This window comes from Chaetodon trifascialis, chromosome 14 (genome assembly GCF_039877785.1).
Source record: "Chaetodon trifascialis isolate fChaTrf1 chromosome 14, fChaTrf1.hap1, whole genome shotgun sequence".
NCBI lineage: Eukaryota > Metazoa > Chordata > Actinopteri > Chaetodontiformes > Chaetodontidae > Chaetodon > Chaetodon trifascialis.
This window is the reverse complement of record NC_092069.1, coordinates 25,780,767-25,806,251: the sequence shown is the minus strand read 5'-3', so window position 1 is coordinate 25,806,251 and position 25,485 is coordinate 25,780,767. Positions and strand designations below refer to the sequence as shown.

General features: G+C 47.0%; 1 protein-coding gene across 7 annotated transcripts in view; it reads left to right on the top strand.

Moving 5' to 3' along the window:
• Positions 1 to 23,897, top strand: part of ppp2r5eb (protein phosphatase 2, regulatory subunit B', epsilon isoform b) — a 40,146-nt gene extending 16,249 nt beyond the window's left edge. For 6 of the 7 annotated variants that reach the window (XM_070978788.1, XM_070978787.1, XM_070978786.1 and 3 more), the window contains exons 3-14: positions 13,045 to 13,241; positions 16,212 to 16,313; positions 17,444 to 17,536; positions 17,624 to 17,754; positions 17,911 to 17,970; positions 18,700 to 18,808; positions 19,221 to 19,274; positions 19,673 to 19,723; positions 19,836 to 19,955; positions 20,099 to 20,226; positions 21,031 to 21,132; positions 21,705 to 23,897. In XM_070978788.1, coding sequence (XP_070834889.1) covers positions 13,045 to 13,241; positions 16,212 to 16,313; positions 17,444 to 17,536; positions 17,624 to 17,754; positions 17,911 to 17,970; positions 18,700 to 18,808; positions 19,221 to 19,274; positions 19,673 to 19,723; positions 19,836 to 19,955; positions 20,099 to 20,226; positions 21,031 to 21,132; positions 21,705 to 21,804 — 1,247 coding nt within the window. In that variant the 3' untranslated portion in view covers positions 21,805 to 23,897. The remainder of the gene's footprint in view (positions 1 to 13,044; positions 13,242 to 16,211; positions 16,314 to 17,443; positions 17,537 to 17,623; positions 17,755 to 17,910; positions 17,971 to 18,699; positions 18,809 to 19,220; positions 19,275 to 19,672; positions 19,724 to 19,835; positions 19,956 to 20,098; positions 20,227 to 21,030; positions 21,133 to 21,704) is intronic. The other variant, XR_011603026.1, reaches the window with a different exon arrangement.
• The last annotated feature ends 1,588 nt before the right edge of the window (positions 23,898 to 25,485 follow it).

Genomic DNA, 25,485 nt, shown 5'->3' with positions numbered 1-25,485 from the left:
GAACATGTTATCTTTATGGTTCCTTGTGGAAGAATGTGTTGCTTTGTGTTCAGGTCTCTGTTGACATTCTTCGGGGGGGGCGGGGGGGCTTCAGTCTTCGGCCTGGTATCAAACCTGCTCTGGATTGGAACCAGTTCCAAAGGAGAACCACTGAGAGCAAGCCCTTTGATTCTGCTTTGAGAGTCTTGAAAGTGAGGTTTGGGCCTGCTGAGCTTCCATCTTTGCTGCTAACCATGTGCCAGTACGCGGGTGGAGTGTTTACAGGGGGCGGGGGTGCAGCTGCTCATTATTTTCAGTTTTGAATAATCAATCGTGTTTTTTCATTGATTATTTGGTCTATGAAACGTCTGAAAATGTAACATATCTTTGCTTGAGGAGGTGATGAGCGAGCCGAGGTGGAGGACAGGTACCTCCTGTGTCGTGCTGTGTTGAGTTCGCTTCACTGGGGCTCGTGTGGTGGAATTCCTGCTATGTGAGTCCCGCCAGCGACCCGGCGCTCTCACCTGGACTCGTGAACGCTGTCTTTGTGTGAAACGTCCCTGATGATCGCCGCTGCTGCGCTCTGAGAGCAGCTTTAACACTGCAGACTCTGAGCTGATGCTCCAGAACAGTGGCTTACTTAAACTTTTGACGTGACACATCAGCTGTCGGGGGTTCAAACCTATGACCTGTCAGTTATGTGACAGTCTGTCCAGGTGCCAAACACACCACCCTGCCAACTTGGATACTAACGTCTCAGAATTGAAGCAAATGAAGTATTTAAGTATATAAAATATATGGAGGAGTAAAAGAAGAGTTTAGAAGGTAAAGTTCAAGACCTACTCTGATTTTTTTAACCTTCTCTTTTGCTAATCCGTGACTCAAATTATACTTCATGTCTCACATTAAGATAATAGCAGATATATTGAACCATCCAAAAAGTATCTTCTTCAGTAATTGAGGAGCACTTTAAGCAAATATCAAATAAAAATGCCAAAAATCTGTTCGTCAGACTAAGGATTTGCATGTTTTCTCAGGTCATGTTAACCTGCATCTTAGCTGTTAGTCAGATAAAATAAGTAATTTCAAGACGTCCTTATTTTCTTCTGCTGCTTGTTTGGTCTGACCAAAAGCCCAGAAACCAAATAAGACTAATTTTAGCGTCGTTCTTGACGCTGAATTCATTTGACTCTCCTCATTTTGTACCATCTCTGCTGGGCTCACAGTCTGTGATTGGCATCAGATAGCATTTAAAGACACTTCAGCTGCTGTTTGTTGCATAATGCACGTAATTAGCAAATAATTTAGAATGGCATCTCCTGTCATGGAGGTGTTTATCCAGCACAGCATCATTAGCATGCTCAAGCAGGAACAGAAGCCTCCTCACTGGAAGGTTTGCTGGTGTTTTTATGTTTGCTCGTTGAACTGCATGAGGAGCGTAACCTGTAACCCTGGCGAGCTAATCCCAGAGTCCAGCAACAGAAGAGCGAATGTAGACATCGCTGATTCAAAGAGGAGGAGGACACAGAGGTTTTCTGAGGTTCAGGGTTACTGGCATTGAGAGGTGCTCCAGTGCTCTTAAAGCACAGGTCTGTTGTGAAGCAGTGGTCCAGGCCTCTCTTACTACAACACTTTTTTAACCTCAAACAAACTTTTGAATGCACTCTTGCAGAGAATGTGGACTGTGGATTTATGTCCCCCATCACTCACTCTGAAAGCGCGTTAGGATCTTTTAATGGCCTGTACAAACAGGAGGAGTGTTTGCCTGTTCCAGTGTTCACATGGCCACCTTAGTGTTGTTTTAAGAACCTTTTCTTAAACGCAAAGCCTCGTTTTCAAGCACAGGTGGAAAGGAAACATTGGAGAAGACCTCTGCCTTACGTCTGGTGGTGTTAGCTCACCAAACGTTTCATTCAGCTTGACGAAGGTCTCATTCGTTTCATCGCCTGTGACAGTGAAGCGCTGATCGTGAGCTCTGGAGTGTTTGCTCTCATTAGGAGCTTGCAGGACTCTCATAGTTTGCCTCAGTGAGATACGACTCAGACATTTAGTACTTTGACGTGTTACCTGAACACTGGAGTGAAAGTGACTGGGGCTTCTTCAGCTCTGCCATCTGCCATGTTGCTGGCTGCAGCAGCTGAGAGCAAAGTTTACCCAGGACGAGTGCGTGTGTTAATGATTGACAAGAACCTGGTGCCTTGCAGGGAACGTGGAGATAGGGGCACGGGTGCATCTGGGCCACGAACATATATTTATATGTTAGAGGTCTTCTATTACACACATCCTGGCCTGCTACCTGCACGTGTGTGTACAGCGCATGCACGCATAGCACTGTGCAACAAGATCTGTTATCTGAAGTCTAAATCCGTCATGCTATAGTTTCAAACAAAGAATAACATCAGACTGTGTCACTGCACATTCTTGGACGTGTCGCTGGACTTTTTGGTGCTTGGATTCAGTCCTTTTTGTGGCTCAGAAGTTGAGCTAAAACTTGGCTGATCAACAGGAAGTGAACAGCCGACAGTTAATCCTTCAGAATTGTAGTTTAAAACATTCAAAAAAAGAAAATCAGTCACTAAAGCTAAAAGTAGCTGGAGCCAAAGAGCTCTGCGTTGCACTGCGTGTACCATGTTTGGAGCACTGTGATCCAGTTCAGCATGCGGTCGCCTGGTTGGCTCGGTTGGCATGGCGCGGCTGTTGGCCCGCTGTCCTCTCCGTCTTCATTTATCTGATCCAGTCTGCATGTTTACACCTTTAAATCTTCATCATAGTGGAACTTTAGCTTACTGAAAGACACCTGATCGATTCAGTTTTCATTCTCAAAGTGGATCAGATGAAGGTAACCAGGAGCTGGAGTGCGTTTATAGAGCACTTTTCTAGACTTACCGACCACTCAGAGGGCTTTACAACACAAGCCAGCATTCAAACACTGAGGCAGAGGTAACCACGCTCATCCAGAGCACACCATAAACAATGGCACAGCATGGAGAGCAGTTCTGGGTTCAGTGTTTTGCCTGTGGACATGTAGACTGCACGGCCCGGTCTGATCAGAGGACAGCTGCTCTAACTCCCGATGATCAGACTCCTTCCACATCTGTGAGGATTCGTCTCTGTTTTGTGTGAGAATTCAGCCTCGTTTAGCCCCAGACTCTGACAACCGTCAGACCTTTCTGTGTGAGTGAATGCAGCGTAAGACAGAAACCTCCGTCAGGTGCATCGTTAGCAGCACCAACCAGCCCCAGTGGGCTTTGATCAAAAGGAAAATCTGTCCTTCAAACAAAAAGCCTGAATCTGGCAGAGGTTAATGTAACAGCGCTCGCAGCAGGACTCGCATTGATTTGTTGTGCTGCGTGTTGGGATTGGACATGTGTTTACATGTCTGCATGCATGTGCGTGTCAACACAGCGCCATGATTGTTCGCCAGTTGGACGAACGCCAGCTTCCTGTGGAGATTTACATGGACAGCTGATGACATGTTGCCGGGTCACGCCTGTCTTCCTGTTTTTTCTTCTTTTTTACTGAACAGAACAGATGTCATGACAGTCAGCATTTACCGTCTCTCCTCACTGTAATCCTTTATGTAATGTTCAGCCCCAGCGGTTATAGGCCCACCAGCAGCAGTGGCTGCTGGGAAGCCGCTGTCCTCGACAGGAAGCGTGACACAGTTTCTGTTTTGATGCCGGTGCTTGTAAGCGTGACTTAGCTTAGCTTGCTGAAGTTGTTGCTACAGAAGAGGACGCTCAGCTAAAAGGTGCCCTCTCGCTTAATACTGCCCTCCTAAGAATTCAGTTTGTTGACCGTTTTTAAAAAAAAACATTAGAAACTCATGAATCAAATGAACAAGGCTTGAGGTTTGAACATTTTATCACATCTGAATCCTTTTGAATGTCTTATTGAGTCTAATAGAATTCAGCTTTGAGCATTGGAAACTGAAATGAACTGAATGAGTCAGCTGAGGCCTGTTACCGCTGTGCTGTCGTTGTCTCGGGCTGACGACAGACTCCAGCTCACTGAGAACATGTTCGTCAAGCAGCCCTGTTTCTCTTTGCCCTTTCAGCACTTTGCTGCATTACCATGAATTCGTTCCATCAGTATAATCTGCAGCTTCGGGACATTTGTGCGACAAATTCAGCGACGCCCAACAGTGAAAACTCGCTAACTTCACCTAAATGTTTTGCATCTTGCTGAAAAACCTGGTCAGATTTGTCAGATATGAAGTTCAGTGAATCCAGACATTTTCTCATCTTGGCACAGGAACCTGTTGGGTGTGTTTCTGCTTTAGGCTTTTTGCTTGTGTGTCTGTTGTAGCAGACAAGAACACAGTTTAATCTTTAATGTATTTATCAGCTGCTCCTGTTTACAGTGAGTCAGCCAGTAAGAAGCCCTCTGTTAAAGGTGAGCGAGTGGCAAAACATTTCCTCTAACTATTGATGGGCCAGTAATAATCCATGACTAATGCGCTGACGATCAACAGAGGACTGGCTGGCTGATCAGGACAGGTGAACCAGGGTGCAGCCGTCAAGCAGCAGCTCCCTGTGGTTAAATGAGGTTAATCAGAGGCCAGCAGAAGTGACGAGAGCAAAGGTCACGCCCGCGACGCCTCAACATTCCTCCATCAATAGCCCTGCATATCTGCCTGATCGCTCTACGATCCTGACTGCGCCTCCTCAGCCTCCACTGTTGGTGCCTCGGTGGAGTTTGTGTACATACATAATATCCTACAAACTGACCTTCAGGCCGAGGGGTCTCGCCTCTCAGCCCCATCTGTTGGAGCCGCTCACTCTCTCTCCTGCCGTAACTCAAGCCCGCTCGCCCAGTCACACACACACTGCTTTTAGAGACAAGGGGCTTTCCCCTTTACACTGTGTGTGTGTGTGTGTGTGTGTGTGTGTGTGTGTGTGTGTGTGTGTGTGTGTGTGTGTGTGTGTGTGTGTGTGTGTGTGTGTGTGTGTGTGTGTGTGTGTGTGTGTGTGTGTGTGTGTGTGTGTGTGTGTGTGTGTGGACTGTTCTTAAAGAGTGCGTCGCCTGGTCAGCTTACACCTTCCAGACTTGTGTTTCCACTGAAATCTCTGCAGTGCTGTGTGTGGAGCGGTACAACCTAAGAATAGTGAAGCGCAGCAGTCAAGGATTTTTCAGATAGTAAAAGCGAAAGCTGACCGTAGCATCGGCTAGATGAGGGGCTCACCATGCACCGTTGCTCTGAACATGCATGTAGCCACGTGTTTAAAGGGATACACTCCCACATTTGGATGATATTTCCACTGAAACCTCTCTCATATCCATTTTCTCTACAAATCAGCATTCTTACATTTTGTATTAGTGGAGCTCATGTTCTTTCTAACAAGCGTCCAGTGATGGCTGGCTCTCTGCCTGAGCTGCAGCTGGCGTTAGCTCACATTTTACCAGTGTTTGGCTGAATGCACCGCAATACATGCGCTGTGTGAAGTGATGAAGGCTGCAGCTTGCGTTGTTGACGGTGGGTGGGCTGGCCGCAGTGTCCAGCTGAGTCATTGTCAGAGATTTGAACTCATTTGTCAGTTATCTTTGCAGCCCCCTTGACTCAGGCTCTGTCTGACAGAGAAGCCCAAAGCTTCGCTGTGATCTTGTCAGTATTCGTAAGATAACAGCAGTAAGAGTGAAGAGTTGGCTCACTTGTCGGATCCATGTTGACTCCTGCTCTCATTCTCTGCTTCCAGACCAGCTGCTCCAAACCTATTTATTCATGTTTATCTGAATTAAGAAACAATCCCCAATGCATTTCTGCAGCGTCAACATGGGGAGCGACTGAGTGCGTCCACAGGCCGCTCAGTGACTGCGCTGAAGCAGTTGGCCAGCCGGGCTGCGTTGGACGTGTCCAAAGATCACCCTCATGTTCAGTGCTCTGAAGCACACATCTTGTCTTCCTGGGCTGTCCTTAATGTCTAGGTTCGTTTAATTCTGTCAGATTACAAAGTGACACCTGTGAGGATTTCACTTGACAAACATTTGGTTTATGCTGTTGTGCCTCAGTTATAATCAGCGCTGCTTTTGGAGCAGGTCTGCACTTGATTCGTATGACTGTTCATTGCTTCAGACAGACCATGTGAGCTTGTTGTAGTCAAATCATGTTTGGCAGCTCAAGTAATCAGCAACTGATGTAATCTGGAAGACGCTGCATTTGAAGCTTTGCACTTCTGTAAAACACCTTCATTCATATTAAGAACAACAGATCTTACAAGCTGCTCTTCTTGAAAATGGATGCCTGCTCCATCCTGACCCCGTGTTCAATAGGTTGAGGCTGTTATGTAATTAGCCTAACTTAAAGGAGTTCCTGTGGTGAGCCATCTGACTGCTCTCTTTCTCGTGCTGCGAGTCGTTAAGCTTTTTTCCACCATTAATTAAGCAGCAGCGACTTCTCTCTTCCTCTGCCAAGGGAGCCCAGATGAGTCTCCTCCAAAGCTGAGAAACAGAGCAGGAAGGAGAAAACGAGGGTGAGGCCGAAGCCAGAGCAGAGCATCAGTGTTTCCACAGGCCGGGGCCGCACTCGTAAAGTCCCTCAGAATAGTCGTGTTGGTATGAAACCGCTTGGTTCGTCGTGATGCTTTTATAGGTCAGTGTCCTGGTGTCAACAGTCATCCTGGATCGCCACACATTTCCCACAGCACAGGGCACGACAGAAGCTGCTTTTTTACACGAAACACACCTCCTCACCTCAGCCATCCACACTGTTACTGATGCATTATGGTCCAGTGTCACAGCATAAAATCACATATGAGCTAGTCAGATTGATGCTCCGCTGTGCTGCATTGCCTGAAACTGAACTCCAGTTAAAGTTGCTTTAAATCATTAATTTGGACAGCACAGTTTGATCTTATCCTGATGTGAGGCCACAGTTATACTGAGACTCATGTGTGAAGTCTATAAAACCTCCATCATTGTAGCTCAAGGTCTGTTTGCTCAAACGTGTCTGCAAGAGGTGGAGAATTTTGTGTCACAATGGGAGAAGAAAATGTATTTATTGAGCTATAAATCATAAGATTTGTGTAAATCAGTGAAGTTGTAATCCAGAAACTTGCAGCATAAATGACCAGATAACTTTGCTGTGTTTGGAGGCAGCGTCTGTTCCTTCCTTTCCACATAAACAAACTCAATTACTGTGACGTGGACATTTTGTCCACATTGACCTAACAAATTAGCAGTGAGTGACAGGGACGCCACGGCGGCTCGGAGGACGTTACATTTTCTCAACGATCTCAGAAATGACGACTTCCAGAAGTGAAAACTTGACATAACTTCTGTCCATCTCCTTCACGGTCGTCACACTTTTTGTAGCTCTCGCACAGGAAAATGAATTCCCCTTTCTTAATCCCACCTCCAGAGCTCTGATTGGCTGATTGTCTCTCCAACTGTGGAAATGGCCGTTAACGAGCACGACACCGGACCTTTTAGAGCTGCTGAGACAAATATGAGCTGCGGGCATCAGTTCAGCAGTCTGAAACGAGGCTGGTTGTTACCCACAAACACAACGTTCTCAATCCTCAAAGTTTCTTTAGCATCCAAACCAACAACATAACAATCGTTCACCTAACCATTGTCGAATGCTGCCTTTTGGAGCTGCCGACACGTACGGTTCAGTTTAAGCTCCACGCAGCTTAAAGACCCGGCAGAAGCCTGCACTTCGCTCGCCGCACTGACGTCTACGAGCTGTCGCCGTGGTGATGTGGCCGTAATCATCCTCAAAATGATGGTTGGCTTATGCACAGAGAGGCTGACGGAGCGGCTCAGCGGCTGCCAAACACCCATTTCAACTCTGATTTCATCCACAGTGGCTGCTGGATTAAAAAAGATCACATTTGTACCAGCTAAATGGATTTGGGGATAAAGATGGATGGTTAAAGTAAATGCCCTCGATGATATGGGTATTTTAAAACATGAAAGAGCTTCAGTTGAGGTCTTAGGACAAATTGCTCTGGTCAGTGCGTTCATCCGGCTGACTTTACAGAGAGATCATCTGAATTAAACATGCGTCAACTTGCAGACATTGTCATGAGTGTCGGGTTGTGAGCAGGTTTGGATGTTTGAAGTTAAGTTATTTTAGTGAATCACACATGTTAATATTACATTAATTCTTAGGGAACGGCTGCCTTATTGGTGCCTAATGCATGTCGAGGCAGGAGGTCATCATGTATGTATGGTGCACAGTGACAGCAGTTATGGGGTGTAGGATCCCTGCAGAGATGGCTTCATTTTCGAGTGAGATCCTTTCAGTTTAACCAGAAACATGACGCTCAGCGAAGCCTCCAGACTTCATTCACAGGAACAGTAAAACACACTGAATTTGAATTTAGAGTGTTCGCTGACAGCCAAAGGGCGAATACTGGAAATGTTTGGTCGAAATGTTTCTTGTGAAGGTTTGGATGATGACCTGTGAGCAGCATTAACGTCCTTTTCCTGTCACATGCCTGCTTCACCTCTGCAGAGCTCCACCTTCAGCCCCGCAGTGACATACAGAGTTTTTGTGATTTGTAAGAAGCCCAGCACTTTGCTTGCGGCTGGTATTCGTTCTGCTTTCATGCTCGGTTCTCGGTGTGAGTGCGAGCAACCAGCAGTAACAGCGGCTCAGGTGGTGGAAAGGGTTCAGGCTGTTGTGGTTTGACGTTGGGCTGCGGAGCTGAGACTAAAGCCACGAGCCAAACCTGCCCGGAAACGTATGCAAAAAGTTCTTTGAATGTTTGACTATTAACGTGTGTGGTTGTCCTTGGTGTGTGCTGAAGAGGAAACATTGGCTGCATCGAGGGGAGCGATGGCGGAGGAGGAGTGCAGCCTGTGAAATGACTTTATGTGACACCATCAAGGTCAGATGATTGATTCCCTTCCAGAGAGCGTGCTGGTTATGTTCTCCATCCACTCACTCCTGGAGATGTGTAAGGAAAAACCGATCGATTACAGATCATTTAAGTCAGAAGGTGTCGCTGCCAGGCCACGAGGAAAAGCTGTGATTGGTCAGAAAATGACTCTGAAACAGTTGTGGTTTCTAAAGCTCAAATACCAAATATTCACTCATTCCAGCTCTTCTGATTTGGAGGTGAGCGTGTCTGTCAGTCCTCTGTGACGGTAAACTGAATGTCGGTGACTGATGGATGCTGACAGTATTGGTTAGTTTCTGCCTTAATGATTGGATGTTTATCAGTGAGGTTCAGATTTGAGGGTTTGCTGCTTTTCTTTATCTCTGCACAACGACAGAACAAATCATTTAAAGATGTGTCCTTTGGTTTGGCTGCACTGTGTGTTTCCCACCAATTATTTCTGCCATTTTTACAGATTAAAGGGTTAATTGATTGGTTGCTAAAGCGGGTGCCTCAGTGGCCTAACGGTTAGGGTGCGTACCACATGAATGCTACGTCCATGGTTCGATTCCCGACTGGGGAGACCTTTTTATATATATGTATGTTAAAGTTTCAGCCATGTTAATGGTCCTGTGTTAGTGCACGGTATGAGAGTGTTAAAGGCCTCATCAGACAGTCAGAGTCAGATGTTTCAGTGATAAATGAGAATAAGCACGTCATGGTTTCAGAAGCCCTCAGCTTTGATGTGTGGTGTGTAAGTCCTGATGACTGACAGCATCATGGCGAGATCTGCTCTGTGCTGATGTCTGGACCTGGCTGAGATGGTGTGTGTATTTGTGTGTGTGCTGGTGTGTATGAAGTGTACTTTCTGGGTTATTCTAGGCTGCAGACGTGCACACACACACACACACACACTCTCTCTCACAGGCTTAAGTACAGTCACACACACACACACACACACACACACACACACACACACACACACACACACACACACACACACACACCGGCACAGAGTCCCTCTCTCTCTCTCTCTCTCTCTCTCTCTCTCTCTCTCTCTCTCTCTCTCTCTCTATCCCCCACATTCACAGTCATACTCTCTCGACCTGCTCTGAGCTGGTTAGCTGTGCTCTCTGTGTGTCTCTGTAGAGGGATTACTGTGTCCTGTGTGATTATCTGTCTATTAATAGTTTCCTTTAAGGCCGTTCACATGCTCCTATAGCGGCAGAGCTGCAGGATCCCGAGGCCCCGGGCTCCGTAACACAAGCTGACCCTGAATCCTGCAGCTAGTAATTACTGTAATCAACTCCAGCCTACTGTACGCTACCGTACAGGGAGGAAGACACGAGGACCAACACACACACGTGCTTAGAAAACAAGCACGCATGCATCCTTTACGCAGCAGTGATCACTGCAAATGCACACGAGACTGGATCCTCCACTGCCTCTTCACGACGTTTTTAACGATGTTCACCTTCACTCCGGCCGACTGAATTCATTTTTCTGTGAACTCTTTGAAAGTTGTTCTGTGTGAGCAGGTAGTTTCCAGTGAAGCTACATTACAGCTCTCATCTGATCCATTGCTAAGACAAAGATATTGATCACAGCAGCTTCGACACTCGGTTTTGGTTTCTTCTCCACATTCTGACATCCACAGAGTTTCTGATGCTCTCATCCAGACAAACTTCAAAAGAACGAGCAGGGAAGACTGAATGTTTTTGCTCAAGGACATGCAGACCGTGCAGCCACCTTAATATTCTGGTCAGCGCTCTTTTTTAGGCATTTGGGGCGTTGAGTGATCATATCACATGCAGGGCAAGAGGAGCTTGTTTCATCTTGTTGGCAGGTTAACGTTCACCACAGAGTGAACTTTTTAGATTTAAGATTTAACAAATTTGCGTAAAGAGAGTCCAATGCATTTGCTCTGATGAGTGACTCCATATTGTGGCTGCGAGCACGGAGTTCGTGGTTCTTCCACCAAGTTTGTGGAGCAGGGATCAAAGCCTGCAGAGCCCAGGACTCCTGCCAGTCAATCAGGGTTTGAGTTTGTTTGCGACTGGCCTGCTTGGCCTCAACCTCAATGAGCTGAGCTGAAGCAGGAGGCCAGCAGGTCGTGAGTAACGAGTGGCATTTGGATCAAAACATGTTTGGAATAATCACTTTATACGCGCTTGATGAGATCCGCTCAGGGTTGTTTCCCAGGACAGGAAGCTGCACTTTCTGCTCCAGGAAGAGAGGATTTCAAGAGCCAGCTGAGCTGAATCTGAAGGAGAAAAAAGCCATTTAAGTGAAAAATGGAACCTTTTTAATCATAATTAACCTGACTTTTTCTTCCTGTGGTGTCATGTTTCCAAGATTTCTTGATTTGAGATCCAGAATACAAATAAACCTTTGCATCAATTTTAATTTTAAACTTTTCTTTCTCCAACATAAACCGCGTCTTGAGTCACAAATAGTTGTTTTATGACATAAATCTTGAACCTATCAAGAAATCGAAAGACAAGTGCTAATGAGCATTAGCTTCTCCTTCTGGCTCGAGGCCCCCCAGATAAACCTGCAGGTCAAGAGCACGAAGAAGTCCAGTCTCGCTGATGTAATTATACTGTCTTACCTCTCCGTTTATTGGGTCCTAAAATGTAGAAATGATCCTGTGTAATCTGTAGAAGTTTTCAAATGCTGAGTAGAATTTAAATACGATCAGCATAATATTTGGTCCTGCGCTGGCCGCTAACGTCTGTCATCGCACACGTCCCTGCTGCACAATAAAATACAGATAATGATGGAAACAGCTGTCGGACTGCAGCTCATTTTCAGCCGATCTCCCAACTGTTTTCTCAGCTCATCAGTGAATCATTTGGTGGACAAATGTTTCACAATCACAGTTTCCTGAAGCCCAAAGTGAAGCCTGTAAGTTCATTAATTGACTAATTACTGTGAGGAGGTGAAGAAGTCGCGTCAGTGTTTGTCTGGAAGCTCCCGCTCGTTTATTCCCACCCTGTGAATCAACACGAGAGCAGCTGAATGCAGAGCGACAAACGAGCACTTTGAAGTGTAATTTCAGAGCGCGCTCACACTTACGAGCCATTGGTGTGCTTCCTTCAGAGCAGCTTATCTCTTACATAATAATGGCCCAGTCCTACTGGGATCAGGTCTGGCAATCAGCGAGGAGCTCCACGCGTCTCCCTGCAGGTCTGAACTCTGGGCGACCCTCTGCCGTGTCTGTCGCCGTGGGATCAGAGCGAAGACACCTGCTGGCTCGCTCTTCCTGTGCATCCATACGCTTTGTGACAGCAGAGCGCCGTCGCTCCTTCAGAAACGCTCGCTGCCGGATAATGAGGCTGTGGCGCTCCTCCTCCTCACACAGAGTAAATAAAAAGCTCGTGCAGGGCAGGAAACTGACTGTAGCATCCTTTGTCGTAATCCACACATCAACACCTTTGGAGAACTTCCTAAACTCATCGTGCTTTAGCTTCACTTGCCTCTTTCAAAGTTGTACTGTGCAGGTGTATTCTTTTAGCTGTTGTGGCTAACCGTGCTGTGCTAACCACCCAGTTCACCTTCTGTTCACCTTCTTTAGAACGAATCACTTCCTGTCTGTCTGGAAACTGTATCGTCAGCAGCAGAATAGAAACTCTGCTGTGAAACCATCGAACTACATTAAATTATTAATAGAGAGAAGCTGCTGAATGATTGCAAAGCTTCTTCAAAACAAGCTAATTACTGGCTCCTGAACAGGTGAAGCAGCTGTTTTCCCTCCATCACAGTGTTTACTACACGTTTCTTTAACTGCTATTGTTTTTTGGTAGTTTGTTGAGTTTTTGGAGAATATATTATTCATCTTTGTTGCTGTGTGGGTTTCTCTGGCTGTTCTGGTTTCCTCCCACTGGACAAAGACATGCAGCTTTGGTTAACTGGTTGCTCGTCTGTCTCGATGCATTCAGCCCTGTGGTTGACTGGTGCGACTTGTCCAGGCTGGACCTGGCCTCTGGTCCAGCATCAGCATTGTCTCATGCCGCTGTCTCACCAGGACGTCCCATGTCTCTGCTTGTACAGAGACTGTTTTCATTCCAAGTTTTTGATTTTGTGTTTGGCGTTGACGCTCTCTGACCTCTGTGGAGTCAGAAACGTCTGCATGGGTCACATTTATTTCTGCACCAACTTAACTGACTTTTCTCTTCCTCTTTCTCTGTGTGTGTGTGTGTGTGTGATGTTCCCGTGTGCGTTTGGTTTGTGCGTCCAGACGTGCCAGCGCCGGAGCAGCCGGAGCTGTTCCTGAAGAAGCTGCAGCAGTGCTGTACTGTCTTTGACTTCATGGACACGCTGTCGGACCTCAAGATGAAGGAGTACAAGCGCTCCACGCTCAACGAGCTGGTGGACTACGTGACCGTCAGCCGGGGCTACCTGACAGAGCAGGCCTACCCCGAGGTCGTCAAAATGGTGAGGAGGGAGGGGGGCATGCCTTCAACACACGCAACAGACTCACACTAGAGAAAAATACAGGGACCCAGATTTGCCTCGGTAGGACCTGGTTTGGTTTTTGAAGTGGCTGCAAGACTCAAGTTGTCAGTGAAATGCAGCAGGAAAATTAATAAAAACATCACATCTAATAATAAAACTTGGACAGGGAACATTTTACTGCACTGTGAGTACTTTCGCTTGTCATACTTTAAGCACACATTGTAAATGCAGGACTTTTACTGTCCAGCGTGCTTTGGTCGCTTTAACTGAAGAAAGGATTTAAAGACTTCTTGTTTAGCACATTCACCGCTGACCGTGGTTCAAGTGCTTTCCTCTGAACTGAAACTCCTCCCTTCAGGCCTGGTGGCTCTGAGGGGATTAGCGTAGCTCTGAGAATTACAAATGGCTGCTGAACCAATAACAGGACAACACAGTCAGAGGTCAACAACAGTCCACAGGGTCATCTAGTTTGAAGGCCTCAGTGATGCTGAAGTGGGACCAACCTCTCAGTTCGTCATGGAGGTTTACAGACGTGTCCGTCCTTCAGCTGCTTTGCCAAACCTGTTGCGTTGGCATGTTTCGTTAGCGCTGCTCTGTAGCATCGCTTGCATGTGGACTTGTTTGATGTTGTACGTCGCTGCAGCGCTGTGCGTGTCAGCTCGCCGTCAGAGAGGAGGAGAGCAGCTGATCGAGCCTGTCGATAGTTCAGGAAATGAGCATCGACGCAGTTTCAAATATTCAGAATCAATATGCACTGAAAATCAATGCAGCACTAAATGACAGGTGTGAGAAGTTGTTTGGACCTCTGATGTCTCATATTTCTAAGCCTGAAGAGGTGAAACGATCAAGCATTTTACAGTTTAAGCAAAGATCCTCTCTCTTCTTCTGAATGGATCGTCCCAACACTTTGTCAGCTGAGGTGTAACAAAGTGACTGAACATGTAATTTGATAGAGGAGCTGCCTGGTTTTTGATTTTTGACACTTGATGCCACAGACACAATGTTGTCTGTACTCAAAATCAGTTTACATTGGACAGCTTGTCTGAGGTCCACAGCCAGTCCAAATGCAGCAAACTGCTGATTGAAGGCAGCTTCATATTTAAGTTTCTCTGCTCGTAACGTCTGCTGACAGTAATTCCAGACTGAGGTATGAAAATAGGCCTTTTTCCCTGCTGCCTCTCTGATGTCCGCCCGTCTCTTGCTCCTCTCTCTGTGAATTAAGGGTTTATTTCAACCAAACCAGAGCTGGTGGTGATTGTTGAACAGTGGAAAGATGAACCACAAAGGTTTTGGGGTTTGTGTCATGTTTGAACAAAGTGTTTTTGTACGATGATAAAATTTGTGTTTTTGTGAATGGAGTCTGGTGTAACCGCTGGTTAAACCAAAAGGATCTTACTTCTTAACAAAAGGGTGCAGAGATCCTTTCCATGATGTTGTCAGACACTTATTATATCAATCTGAGCGTGTCGCGGTAGAAACACACACTTTTACTGGATGTACGTTGACGCCTGGAGGGATCACATGGCAGTTGTTCAACGCTGGACTCATTTCAAAAACATGTGAAAATAGTATCCATAATCAGATAATATGCGACCGTAAATTCTCCAGTTTGCCGGGGACATTAAAGTCTTCCAGGACATGCGGACCGGCACCAACTGGAAACACTTTGATCGAGTGAACATGAAATGTAGGTCAAGCTGAAACGAGCGAGTAATTCAATAACAGGATGAAGGACATCATTTTAGTGCTTTATGTTGTAATGTGAAGGTATGTAAGGACTAAGATAATGAAATGCTTTCAACCTATGTGACAGCCCTGTTGTCTGCTCGGGGTCTTTCTTGTTTGTTTATGGAGGTTTATATTTTTGGACCCATGAAGACCTCCAACATAAACACCAGACAAAGCTAACACAGTGAAGCAGAGATAGATTGGAAACACTCCCTGAACAGTTTGTTGATGATGTTTGTGCTCATAAACTCACATGACTAAATCCTGAGATAATTACACTGAAGCTGGTTTGTACTCCCTCGCTGCTTCTCGCCGTCTGTAGATAAAAGTCAGGCTCAGTCACTCCTGCAGATCCGTCAACTCACCGCTCTTAAACTTGTCCTCGGGTCCTGTCCCATTTTCCAGCCCGGCTGTCTTGTGTGCGCGCGGGCACACACACACACACACACACACACACACACACACACACACACACACACACACACACACACACACACACACACACTTGAGGCTCTGATTTAACTCGGAGCGTCCCAGAGGACACTTCCTGCAAAAGAAAAGGGAAAACATCAAAGCAATGCAAGTTCAATAGTGCTGGAGTTAAAACAGAAATCCTCCAAATATTTGTCCCAGCAGTCAGTTTCTCAGTTTCGCTGTAGGTTTCTTACCATCGAGGTGCTCTTGACTCGGTGCAGGTGATTCATACTCAAACACTGATGACGTGTGTTTGGTTTGAAAAGTGTACAGTTACTACAGAAGCTGCAGTAACAGTGAAAACACACATGACCGATGTTTCCAATCTGAGCCCAGTAAGAGCCTGAGCAGAGTGTGGTCCAGTCAGATGGAGGTTTAATCAAAGCGGTTCTTTAAACAGGCCATACATTTAGATTTCAGTGTTCTTTGTGGAAAAACACTGAGTCTGGAAGCACCTGGATGCACAGGTGTGCAGGTGTGTTCAGAACAAGCAGAGAACGGTGAAAGTAGCAGACCTGGAGTGTGTGTGTGTGTCGCGTTGCTTGAGCACAGACAGCACACACACTTCAGCAGCTACGTTAGCGTGCATGCTACAGAGCTCTGATGTCCTGACAGCTAATATTTGTTAGCTGGTGTTATTAGTGTATAAAAATGTCCTTTGTCACGTCTTCAGGACTCAGTTATTATTATTGTTGTTGTTGTTGTTGTGTTGAACGTCTCACGTGTCTTCTCTGTGTTTTGTTGCAGGTGTCTCACAACATATTCCGGACCCTTCCGCCCAGTGACAGTAATGAGTTTGACCCCGAGGAAGACGAGCCCACACTCGAGGCCTCCTGGCCGCACTTACAGGTAGGCGCAGCTGGAAAAGTGTGTTTTCACTGATTAACGACTTGTTTGTTGAACTGGCGCACTAACGGAAGTGAGCTCTTTCTCCACATTGGCTCATCCACCCGCCTGTCATTTCCATGCAGGGTTATAATTTTATTCTTCATCTCACCTGAAAACCACACTGTGAAAGTTTTGGGTGTTGATGGATCAGAAGCTCTCCTGCAGCTCTTTCTCTCAGGGTTTTATACGAATGAGGGCTGAAGACGTGGAGTCACGTGACATGTTTTTCTGCACAAATCGTCTTTTTTACGTTTCGGTCTTGTGACCGAGATTAAACCGATGAGACACAGTGTGTTAATTAGGACGCTTTGGACGTGTCTGTAGGCCTGTGTGAGCTTCAGACAGAGCTAGCTGAGTCCACCTGCTCTCTGTCTCCATGCTAAGCTAAGCAGGAGGGTGGTGCAGAGCTCCACCCTCTGAAACGACGCGTCCGTCCTGACGTGCTGAATCCGGCGCCGTTGGCCCGGCGCTTGTGTTTGGCTCCTGGCGGTGGGTGGGGTTTGTGTCGTGTGTCTAGAGCCGGGCTCTCCTGTCTCTCACCTCCCCTCCTCCTTCTCTGTGTGCCTGCTGCCCAGGACTCCTTTAGAAATGAGATGCAAATCTCAAGGAGAAGCTTCCTGGTAAAACCTTTCTTCTTTTTGTTTCATCTCTTTTGCCCAAATTTCCCAAAGTCAGAAACAGTTTTTCCCTCATTTGAAACCCCTTCATTTACCCACATCCTTTTTTTTTCACCTGGCTACGCCCACCTGACACTGTGCCTTTGTGACCTTTGACCCTTTTGACGCTTCCCTCTGATCCGGTCTAGTTCAGTGTTTGCGGGGTGAGTCTGAAGGCTGAGGAGGAAGATGTCCGTCTGGATTCCTTCATATTTTAATCAGCTTGTTGTTGCACGGCAGGAAGTTTGTGTCCAAACTTCATCAAACTGAACTGAAACTGAAAACACAAACTTCCTGCGCAGCACTCAGCTGATCACAGACGTTGGACATTGGACTTTTCGCACAAATTTTTGTCTCTTTAACATCAGCTCTGTCTCTCTCGTCCTCCCTCCGTCCCTCCCCCGTCCATCCGTCTCTTCTTCCCCTCCTCTCCAGTTGGTATACGAGTTCTTCATCCGGTTCTTGGAGAGTCAGGAATTCCAGCCCAGCATTGCCAAAAAGTACATAGACCAGAAGTTTGTCCTACAGGTGAGTCGCAGGTCAAAGGTCAGCTTCACGTGTCCCCTGCTGTCCCTCCAGTGTCTCTCTGACTCTGATTTCCTTCCCTCCGTCCAGCTCTTGGAGTTGTTCGACAGCGAGGATCCTCGGGAGAGAGACTACCTGAAGACAGTCTTGCATAGAATCTACGGCAAATTCCTGGGGCTGAGGGCTTTTATACGAAAACAGATCAATAATATTTTTCTACGGTGAGTGGACGTCAGCTCGTCACGTGTCTTTTTCAGTCTAAGGTTGTCTTAACTCCTCTGAGCTCTCTGACTTCTGTACAGTTGCAGCCTTGTCGTAGTCGTTCAGGACTCATTTCTGTCCCCTGTCTTCTGTCTCCTCTCTGTCTGTCTGTGCAGTTTTGTTTATGAGACGGAGCACTTCAACGGGGTGGCTGAGCTGCTGGAGATCCTGGGGAGGTATGTGGAGGCCTCCGATCCTCACACACGTTTCCACTCTGGTCTGTCGGCCGATGCCTTCATCCAGACCGAGCCGACGTCTTCCTGTTTTTCTCAAGTTTAACAATATGAGGATGTTTTATCTTTTATTTAATCGAGCGGCCTTTGAGATGGAGATCCAGAGAGACGGAACACAGGCGGTTGATGAGAAGCAGGAGAAACTGTGACTCGGCTCCCTGTAAACAAGCTCAGAGCTGTTGGATCGAGGGTCGAGTTTAACTTGTAGATAAAAAATAAATGAATCCTCTGAGCTCTGCGGTCTTTTAAATCCATTTTAATCCATTAAAAGAAGACTCTCAGACGGTTGGCATGCGACCGTTTGACTTCCAGGCAGCGCTGAGTTTCTCAGACTGTTCAGCTTTTGCTCACATTTGTAGTAAAAAACTGATTGAATACCTCACAGCTGCTCCTGTGCTCTTGAACATTGAACCTCAGTGGCACGTTGACCGTTTCTGTCACTTTGGGGACCTGAAACGTTCAGAATGAAGCGGAAACGCTTCACGATGACGCGCTCTGTTGTGAACGCAGCCCGTGTCCCGGCTCTCTCCTCCTGCCTCGTCACCGTATGAACGTGTTTTTGTCTGCTGCTCATTGATCTTCTCTGGCTTTCAGAGGGTCACAATGATGCCGTTTCATGTGTTCATGTTCAATTCATGCTTGTGTTTTCTCTTTTTTCTGTCTTTCTCGCAGTATAATCAATGGTTTCGCTCTGCCGCTGAAAGCGGAGCATAAACAGTTTCTGGTCAAAGTGTTGATCCCCCTCCACACTGTCAGGAGTCTGTCCCTCTTCCACGCACAGGTAGGACATGTGTGTCTCCTGCTGTGTCTCCGGCGTGGACCGCAGAGACACCTTTAATATCTTAATGTTTGGATTCGAGGAGCTCTTAGAAATCTGAACTCTGTGATGTCTGTGAACTTCCTGCTGTCACAAAGTTATGTATACAAAGTTTCCAGAGATCATTAACAGCAGTGTGAAACTTTAAACCCGCACAGCCTTTTAAAGGTGCGTGCGTGCGTGCGTGCGTGCGTGCGTGCGAGCGTGCGACCATGAAGTCAGATTAATGCTGTGCACACCAGGCTGAGAGCTCTGCGTGTTAAAATGATCCTTTTTAGGCATTTGTTGCTCAGCTTTGGCTCCTCTGCGTCGCTGCTGTGAGCTGAGCTGAAGGGCTGGAGTGTGTTGTGACCTGTGCTCTCTGCTCTCCCTGCAGTTGGCGTATTGCATTGTACAGTTCCTAGAGAAAGACCCAACATTAACAGAACCAGTAAGTATCACCTAAAACCAGCAGCTCAGCTGTTGGTGACCTCTGCTAATAATAGTTCTGCCTGCCGCACTCGACCAGTGCCTGGACTGTTCACCAGCAGTCTCACCCGGACGAGTCTCAGCACAGAGCGTCTGTTTGCCATCAGCTGCACACACTCATCACCTTCATCGGTTAATGCCTCAGAAAAGTTAAATCGACGCTCTGAGTGACGCCACTTGTCACGAGCCAATCATTTAGCAGAGCTGCTACACATCCCACTTTTCCTGCAGCGCTGATGTCACTGATAGCTGAGGTGCAGCCCGATCAGAAAGGCTGCAGACAGCGCCTCACTGAGGTGAAAGGAGGAACTTCAGCATGTGAAACGAGAAGAGCTCAGTGTGTCTCCTCTTCCTCCTCAGGTCATCAGAGGCTTACTGAAGTTCTGGCCAAAAACCTGCAGTCAAAAAGAGGTGACGTGTGTTTCAGTTCGTCTGTGTGTGTGTGTGTGTGTGTGTGTGTGTGTGTGTGTGTGTGTGTGTGTGTGTGTGTGTGCTAACACTCTGGTCCTGTGCTGCCGTGCAGGTGATGTTTCTAGGCGAGCTGGAGGAAATCCTGGACGTCATCGAACCAACGCAGTTCGTCAAGATCCAGGAGCCGCTCTTCAAACAGATCTCCAGATGTGTCTCCAGCCCACACTTCCAGGTCAGTGACGTCCACGCCGGCTGAAACGAGCTCTGATTTCAGGGAACACGTCTCACTTTAAAGCTTCTGTGTGTCTGAGGGGACGGCCTGCCGTCGTCCCATCACACACGGACACTCAGCCCAGTCTGTCTCCTGTGTCCCAGGTCGCAGAGCGAGCTCTGTACTACTGGAACAACGAGTACATCATGAGTCTGATCGAGGAGAACTCCAGCGTCATCCTGCCCATCATGTTCGCCAGCCTCTACAGGATCTCCAAAGAGCACTGGAACCCGTGAGTGACGCCCCACGAGCTGAACGAGACCAGCAGCGTCCTGGTTCTCTTCGGTTTCTGCTCACTTTCACACCTCCCATGTTCCCACGCTCGGTCCTGTGGCGTCTCTGGGTTTGTTTGAGCTTCATCAGCAGCTCTCGTCAGTATCGTACGTACTCAGCTGTCTTCGTCACATGAAGGCTGTTGAGTGTAAACAGAGAGCAGCGCCTCACTGCAGGCCTTTAAAGATGTTTTCATAGAGCTCCTCTGACACCGAACAGCCGAGCAGGGACGCCGGAGGTCAGTCAGAAGACGCTGAGACAAACGGAACGCTTTTATTATGAATCCATGAATTCTGATTAAAGGGGATGCTGCAGCCCCCTCAGCGCCCCCCCCCCCTGCTCCATAAGACCAGCTTCAACAGGTGGTTTCACGTTCAGATCCTGAAGATATAAATATTTTTATATGTGTGTGTTTATATACACACACCAGATCAGCATGTCAGCTGAAAAATGGAGAAATTAGACTCGTGATGAGGAAGCACATCATGGAGGGTAACGAAGCTCAGTCAAGCATCGGAGTCCCGTCTCTCCTCCTCCATGAGGACAGCGCTGTCCTCCTTAACCTGATGTCCTGACAGGCTGTACAACAAACAATAACAAAAATATAAATATTGACTTTTCAAGACGTAAGAAATGTGACACCATGAAAACCAGAATGTCCTCTGAGAGTTAGCTCAAACTGTGGATTGTCCACATGTTCAGTAATGATGGGAGTCCACAGACGCTGTGATGGTGGACGTTATGTCTCTGTCTGTCCTCGCAGGGCGATCGTGGCGCTGGTGTACAACGTACTGAAGGCCTTCATGGAGATGAACAGTACCTTATTCGATGAACTCACAGCCACTTACAAGTCGGACCGCCAGCGGTGAGAAGCTCTTCACATTCACATCATCATCATCATCATCATCATTGTCATGAATAATGTGATAGTTTATGATCCCTGCAGGAAGCTGCTCGACACGGCATCACGTTACAGGATTTATATCAGCTGTGGTGATAAAAGGAGCTGCGCTAACAGCTAACGGCTAACAGCTAACAGCAGGAGTACACAGGAAGAGCAGTAGGAGCTCATGAGGCTTTTGGTGGTGGAGACGCACCTAAAGGCCGGAGAGGCCGAGGACGAGCTGCTCGGCCTCCTGAGCCTCTGTCCTGCATGCTGATTAGCAAACATTAGCATGCTAACACGCTAAACCAAGGTGCTGAACATGCCTGCTAAACCTTAGCATGTTAGCATTTAGCTCAAAGCTCTGCGAGCCTCGCTGAGCCACGATGGATGGAGCGAGCTGCTGTCCCCATGTGGGACGCTCGCCTCCACGTTCAGGGCTCCGATTGGTCTGATTGATCAGAGGTGTGGGCAGAGAGTCAGGCATTTGGAGCCAGGCCTCACAGTCTCAAACACACCATAAAAGTCGTCCTCCATGTTTGTTTGTGTTTCAGTGAGAAGAAGAAGGAGAAGGAGCGGGAGGAGCTGTGGAAGAAGCTGGAGGACTTGGAGCTGAAGCGGGGCCTTAGGAGCGACGGGATCATCCCGACTTAACAAAGACAGCGCTGCGCTCCCCTCTGCCCTCCCCCCGCTCTCCCCCTGTGACTCCCCCTCCCTCCACCCTAACCCCAGCTCCCCCCTCCACATCAGCCATGTCTGCCCAGAGCCCTGAGACCCCCCCGACACAGGCCGTCGTCTCTGGATGGACGCGGAGCGCCCGCTGGTTTCTTAACTGTTTTTTTTTCTTATGTTTTTTTTCTCCTGTGTTTGTGCGACTTACTTTACAGTAGATTCATCACATCTGTTTTCATTATTTCAATAGCACTGTAAATAATTATTTTTTCTTTTTTTTCCCTTAACCTGATATTATTGCAAACGGAAAAACAGAACAATAAATAATAATAAAAGGAAGAAAAAAATAGAAAATGAGAAAATGACTTGTGTGGGAGGGGAATTTAAACTATAAAAAAAAAAACTTTTGGACTGTAGGACATGAAATGAACTCTTGGAAAAGAAAAAACAACAAAAAGAGAAGATAGATTGATTTTAACTCTTCGTCCCGCTCTTCTTCAGTACGGTCCGTACGCCGTTTTTATTTTCCTGGTTCTCCTCTTTGCTTTTCCTCTCGTTGCCTCCATCTTTCTGCTCCCTCCCTGAACGGTGCATCTGTCGTGTCTGTCCCCCGTGTGGACGTCCAGACATAAATGGTCCCCTCCCTCCTCTGCGGCCCCGCCCACCTGTCCACAGGTTCTCCTTCCTGTTTCAAACTGGGAAAAAACGTTTTAAAACAACAACAGGGACACACACCTCTGCTGTGAGTGCGTTTACATGTGTGTTCAGCGCAGGGTTAAAGGTCGGCCATGCTGATGTTTGACATCAGCGGCACCTGTCCTGAAGGGCGGTGCCACAACCTGCTGAAAACTAAGGATTGGCTTTCCCTGTGATGTCATCAGCTGGTCAGCAGGAGTTTTTCAGAATAATCTGAATTTTGACTCGATCATAGAAACATTCTGCGTAGATTAACTTGAACCAGTGAGTTAATTAACACCCCCCTCGTCACTCGTCAGCTGAGGGGACACTTGTCCCGCGTCGTGTCCTGTTTCTCCTGGATGACCTCACATCCTGTTTTCCGTCATTTATTCGGCCGTTTTTACGTGCTTCCTGCGCTCACGCTCGGTTTGAGTCCAGAACGCTCCGCATGTAAACGCACTCCGTTCACCTCCTCCTCTTCCTCCTCCTCCTCCTCCTCCACCTCCTGCGCCTCCCCCCTCTTGCTCCTCCTAAACTGACAGACTGCTTTTCATCACTCGGTTCTTCTTCTCCCTCCCTGCGTCTTCTGTTTTGACCTTTGACCCCCCTCCCTCCTGACCTGGCATCAGTCTGGCACTGGTGCTGTCGGGCCATAACGAGGACTCACAAACAAAAACAAACAAAAAAATCTTCAGAGGAGCCAAAAATCTTCCTCCCTGATGTGAAAAGACGAGCGCCCCGCCTCACTCCACTCCCCCCCCCTCCGGCCACCGGGGGGCGCCGCGTTGACTTCACAGTATTACGACAACAGTGAGAAAAAAGAACCCTGTACATTGTTATTGAATGCAGTACACTGATAATCTTGTATCTTGTAGTATTTTAGCCTCTGTTTTTGCTTAGGAAACTGTGGAGAGGAGTATCCAGTATATAAAGAGGTATTATGGAACAAGACTTCCTGGTATTTATGATAGTTCTCCCCCTTTAGTCTGTTTTTCTTTCTGTCTCTCACTCCTCCCTCTTCTCTTGGTTTTTATCTCGTTTTGGATATTTTGATGAAGTTTCTTTTGACCGTTGGATATATTTTTTTTAGTTGGGGAGGGAGGGATGGAGGTGGGTGAGGGTGAGGGCAGGTTGGTCAGAGGTCAGAGGGGGGAGGGAGGGAGGGAGGGAGGGTGGGGGAGTAGAGAGGGAAGGCATGGAGCAGACCACTTTGCCCTGTGGGGGGTGTAACGGCAGACCTCCCCCCTCCTCCCTCGCAGGATTAATGTGTGCTTTAGAACGGCCCAGATATGATTTAAAAACTGAAAAAAAAAGATAAAAAAGGGTTGGAGAAATACAAATGTTTAATTATTTTAAAAAATAAAGAGATATTAAATTAAACCTGTTTTGTGATAAAGCCCAGATGCTGGATTGCTTTATTTACTGGGTTCACTCTGTGTGTGTGTGTGTGTGTGTGTGTGTGTGTGTGTGTGTGTGTGTGTGTGTGTGTGTGTGTGTGTGTGTGTGTGTGTGTGTGTGTGTGTGTAAGTAAACCAAAGCATCTGTCAGCATATGTTCTTACTGTCAGAGCTGAACCGCAGTGCGTTTCGTCCGTCTGACTCTGCCAGGTGGAACCTGCAGCTCATCGTGCTCACGCTCTCACGTGCTACCAGACGCATCAGCCGAATAGACAAAAGTTACCTGGATGATGTGTCAAACAGCCGGTGAGACAGGAGGTAAGGTGGACAGGTGTATGATGTGTGGGGAGCTCAGCACAGCCTGCCACAGGTCATAAAGCGTATTTATGGACCATTTCATGAAAACATGAAAACAACACGAGGACCCTGAAACTTCAAACTGAACGAGCTAAATGGAATTCAGCCGTCATTGATTTTTAGCATTTCCACCTGTGTGTATCTTTTCTTTGTGTCTGCTCCCACTTCAGCAAGTAAACAAATATTGTTTCCACCTGGAAAGGTCAACTTCTCCTGACCAACGAAAGAGCAGGAGGAAGTGGGGGTGGGGCACAGGTGTGCTGATGAGCTCTGCAGGTGAGGATGGACAGAGTTTAGAAAGTGTGATGGGACAGGTGGAGGGTGGAGGAGGGACTACGCTGCAGCAGCTTCTCAGGACGGTTTGATCACCGCTGGAGTCCAACGTGACCACAGCTGCTGATCCTCCAGTAAAGTGTGCTCAGGTGAGTGTTTCACACTCCAAACGTCAGAGGTGGGAACAAGTACTCAAACCTAAAGGTAAAAGTCCTGCATTCAAGTAGAAGTATATAAGTATTGGACATAAAACACACTTGAAGAGTACAGAGTGATTCATGTCTCTGGATTATACTGACTGATTCAGGTGTGAAAGTTTCTGCTGTTTAAATGCTGCCAGGTGGCTTCATCCTTAAAACTCTGTTCTCATTTTCCATTAATAACCTGAATCTGCACTGATGCTGTGAAATAAATGGAAATGTAAAGTGCTTCAGAATCATACAGTACTCCAGTAAATGTACTCAGTTACACTCCATAACTTTTGGGTGGAGTGAAGCTTTAATGAATCCAGACTGAAGGTGAAGGATTGGTACATTTGGAGTGTGTCAGCGGTCTTCACCTTAGATATTTACTCTACAGTTTACGCTAAATTCAGTAAAGAACACATTAGTGATGATGTAATAAAGTGAGTTTAGTTTGCAGCACAAAATTCCCCCCATAAACAAAAACAAGCTGCATATGGTTGAACGTGTTAAAACTAATCAGAGACGATCAATACATGAACAGCTATGAGCATCTCTTATGGTTTAGAGAACAGCGCAGTACCTCAGTCTGCCACCAGAGGGCAGCAGAAGCCTAAGCGTGGACTGAGCCGAGCTGAAGAATCATCATGAACTTTGACTTTGAGCAAAAATAAGCCTGAAGGTCTCGAAACAAGGACAATAATGTCCACTCTGAGCTGTTTCACCTCCACTTATGTTGTTGTTGACGTTCCTAAAATCCTAAATGAATTAAAGAA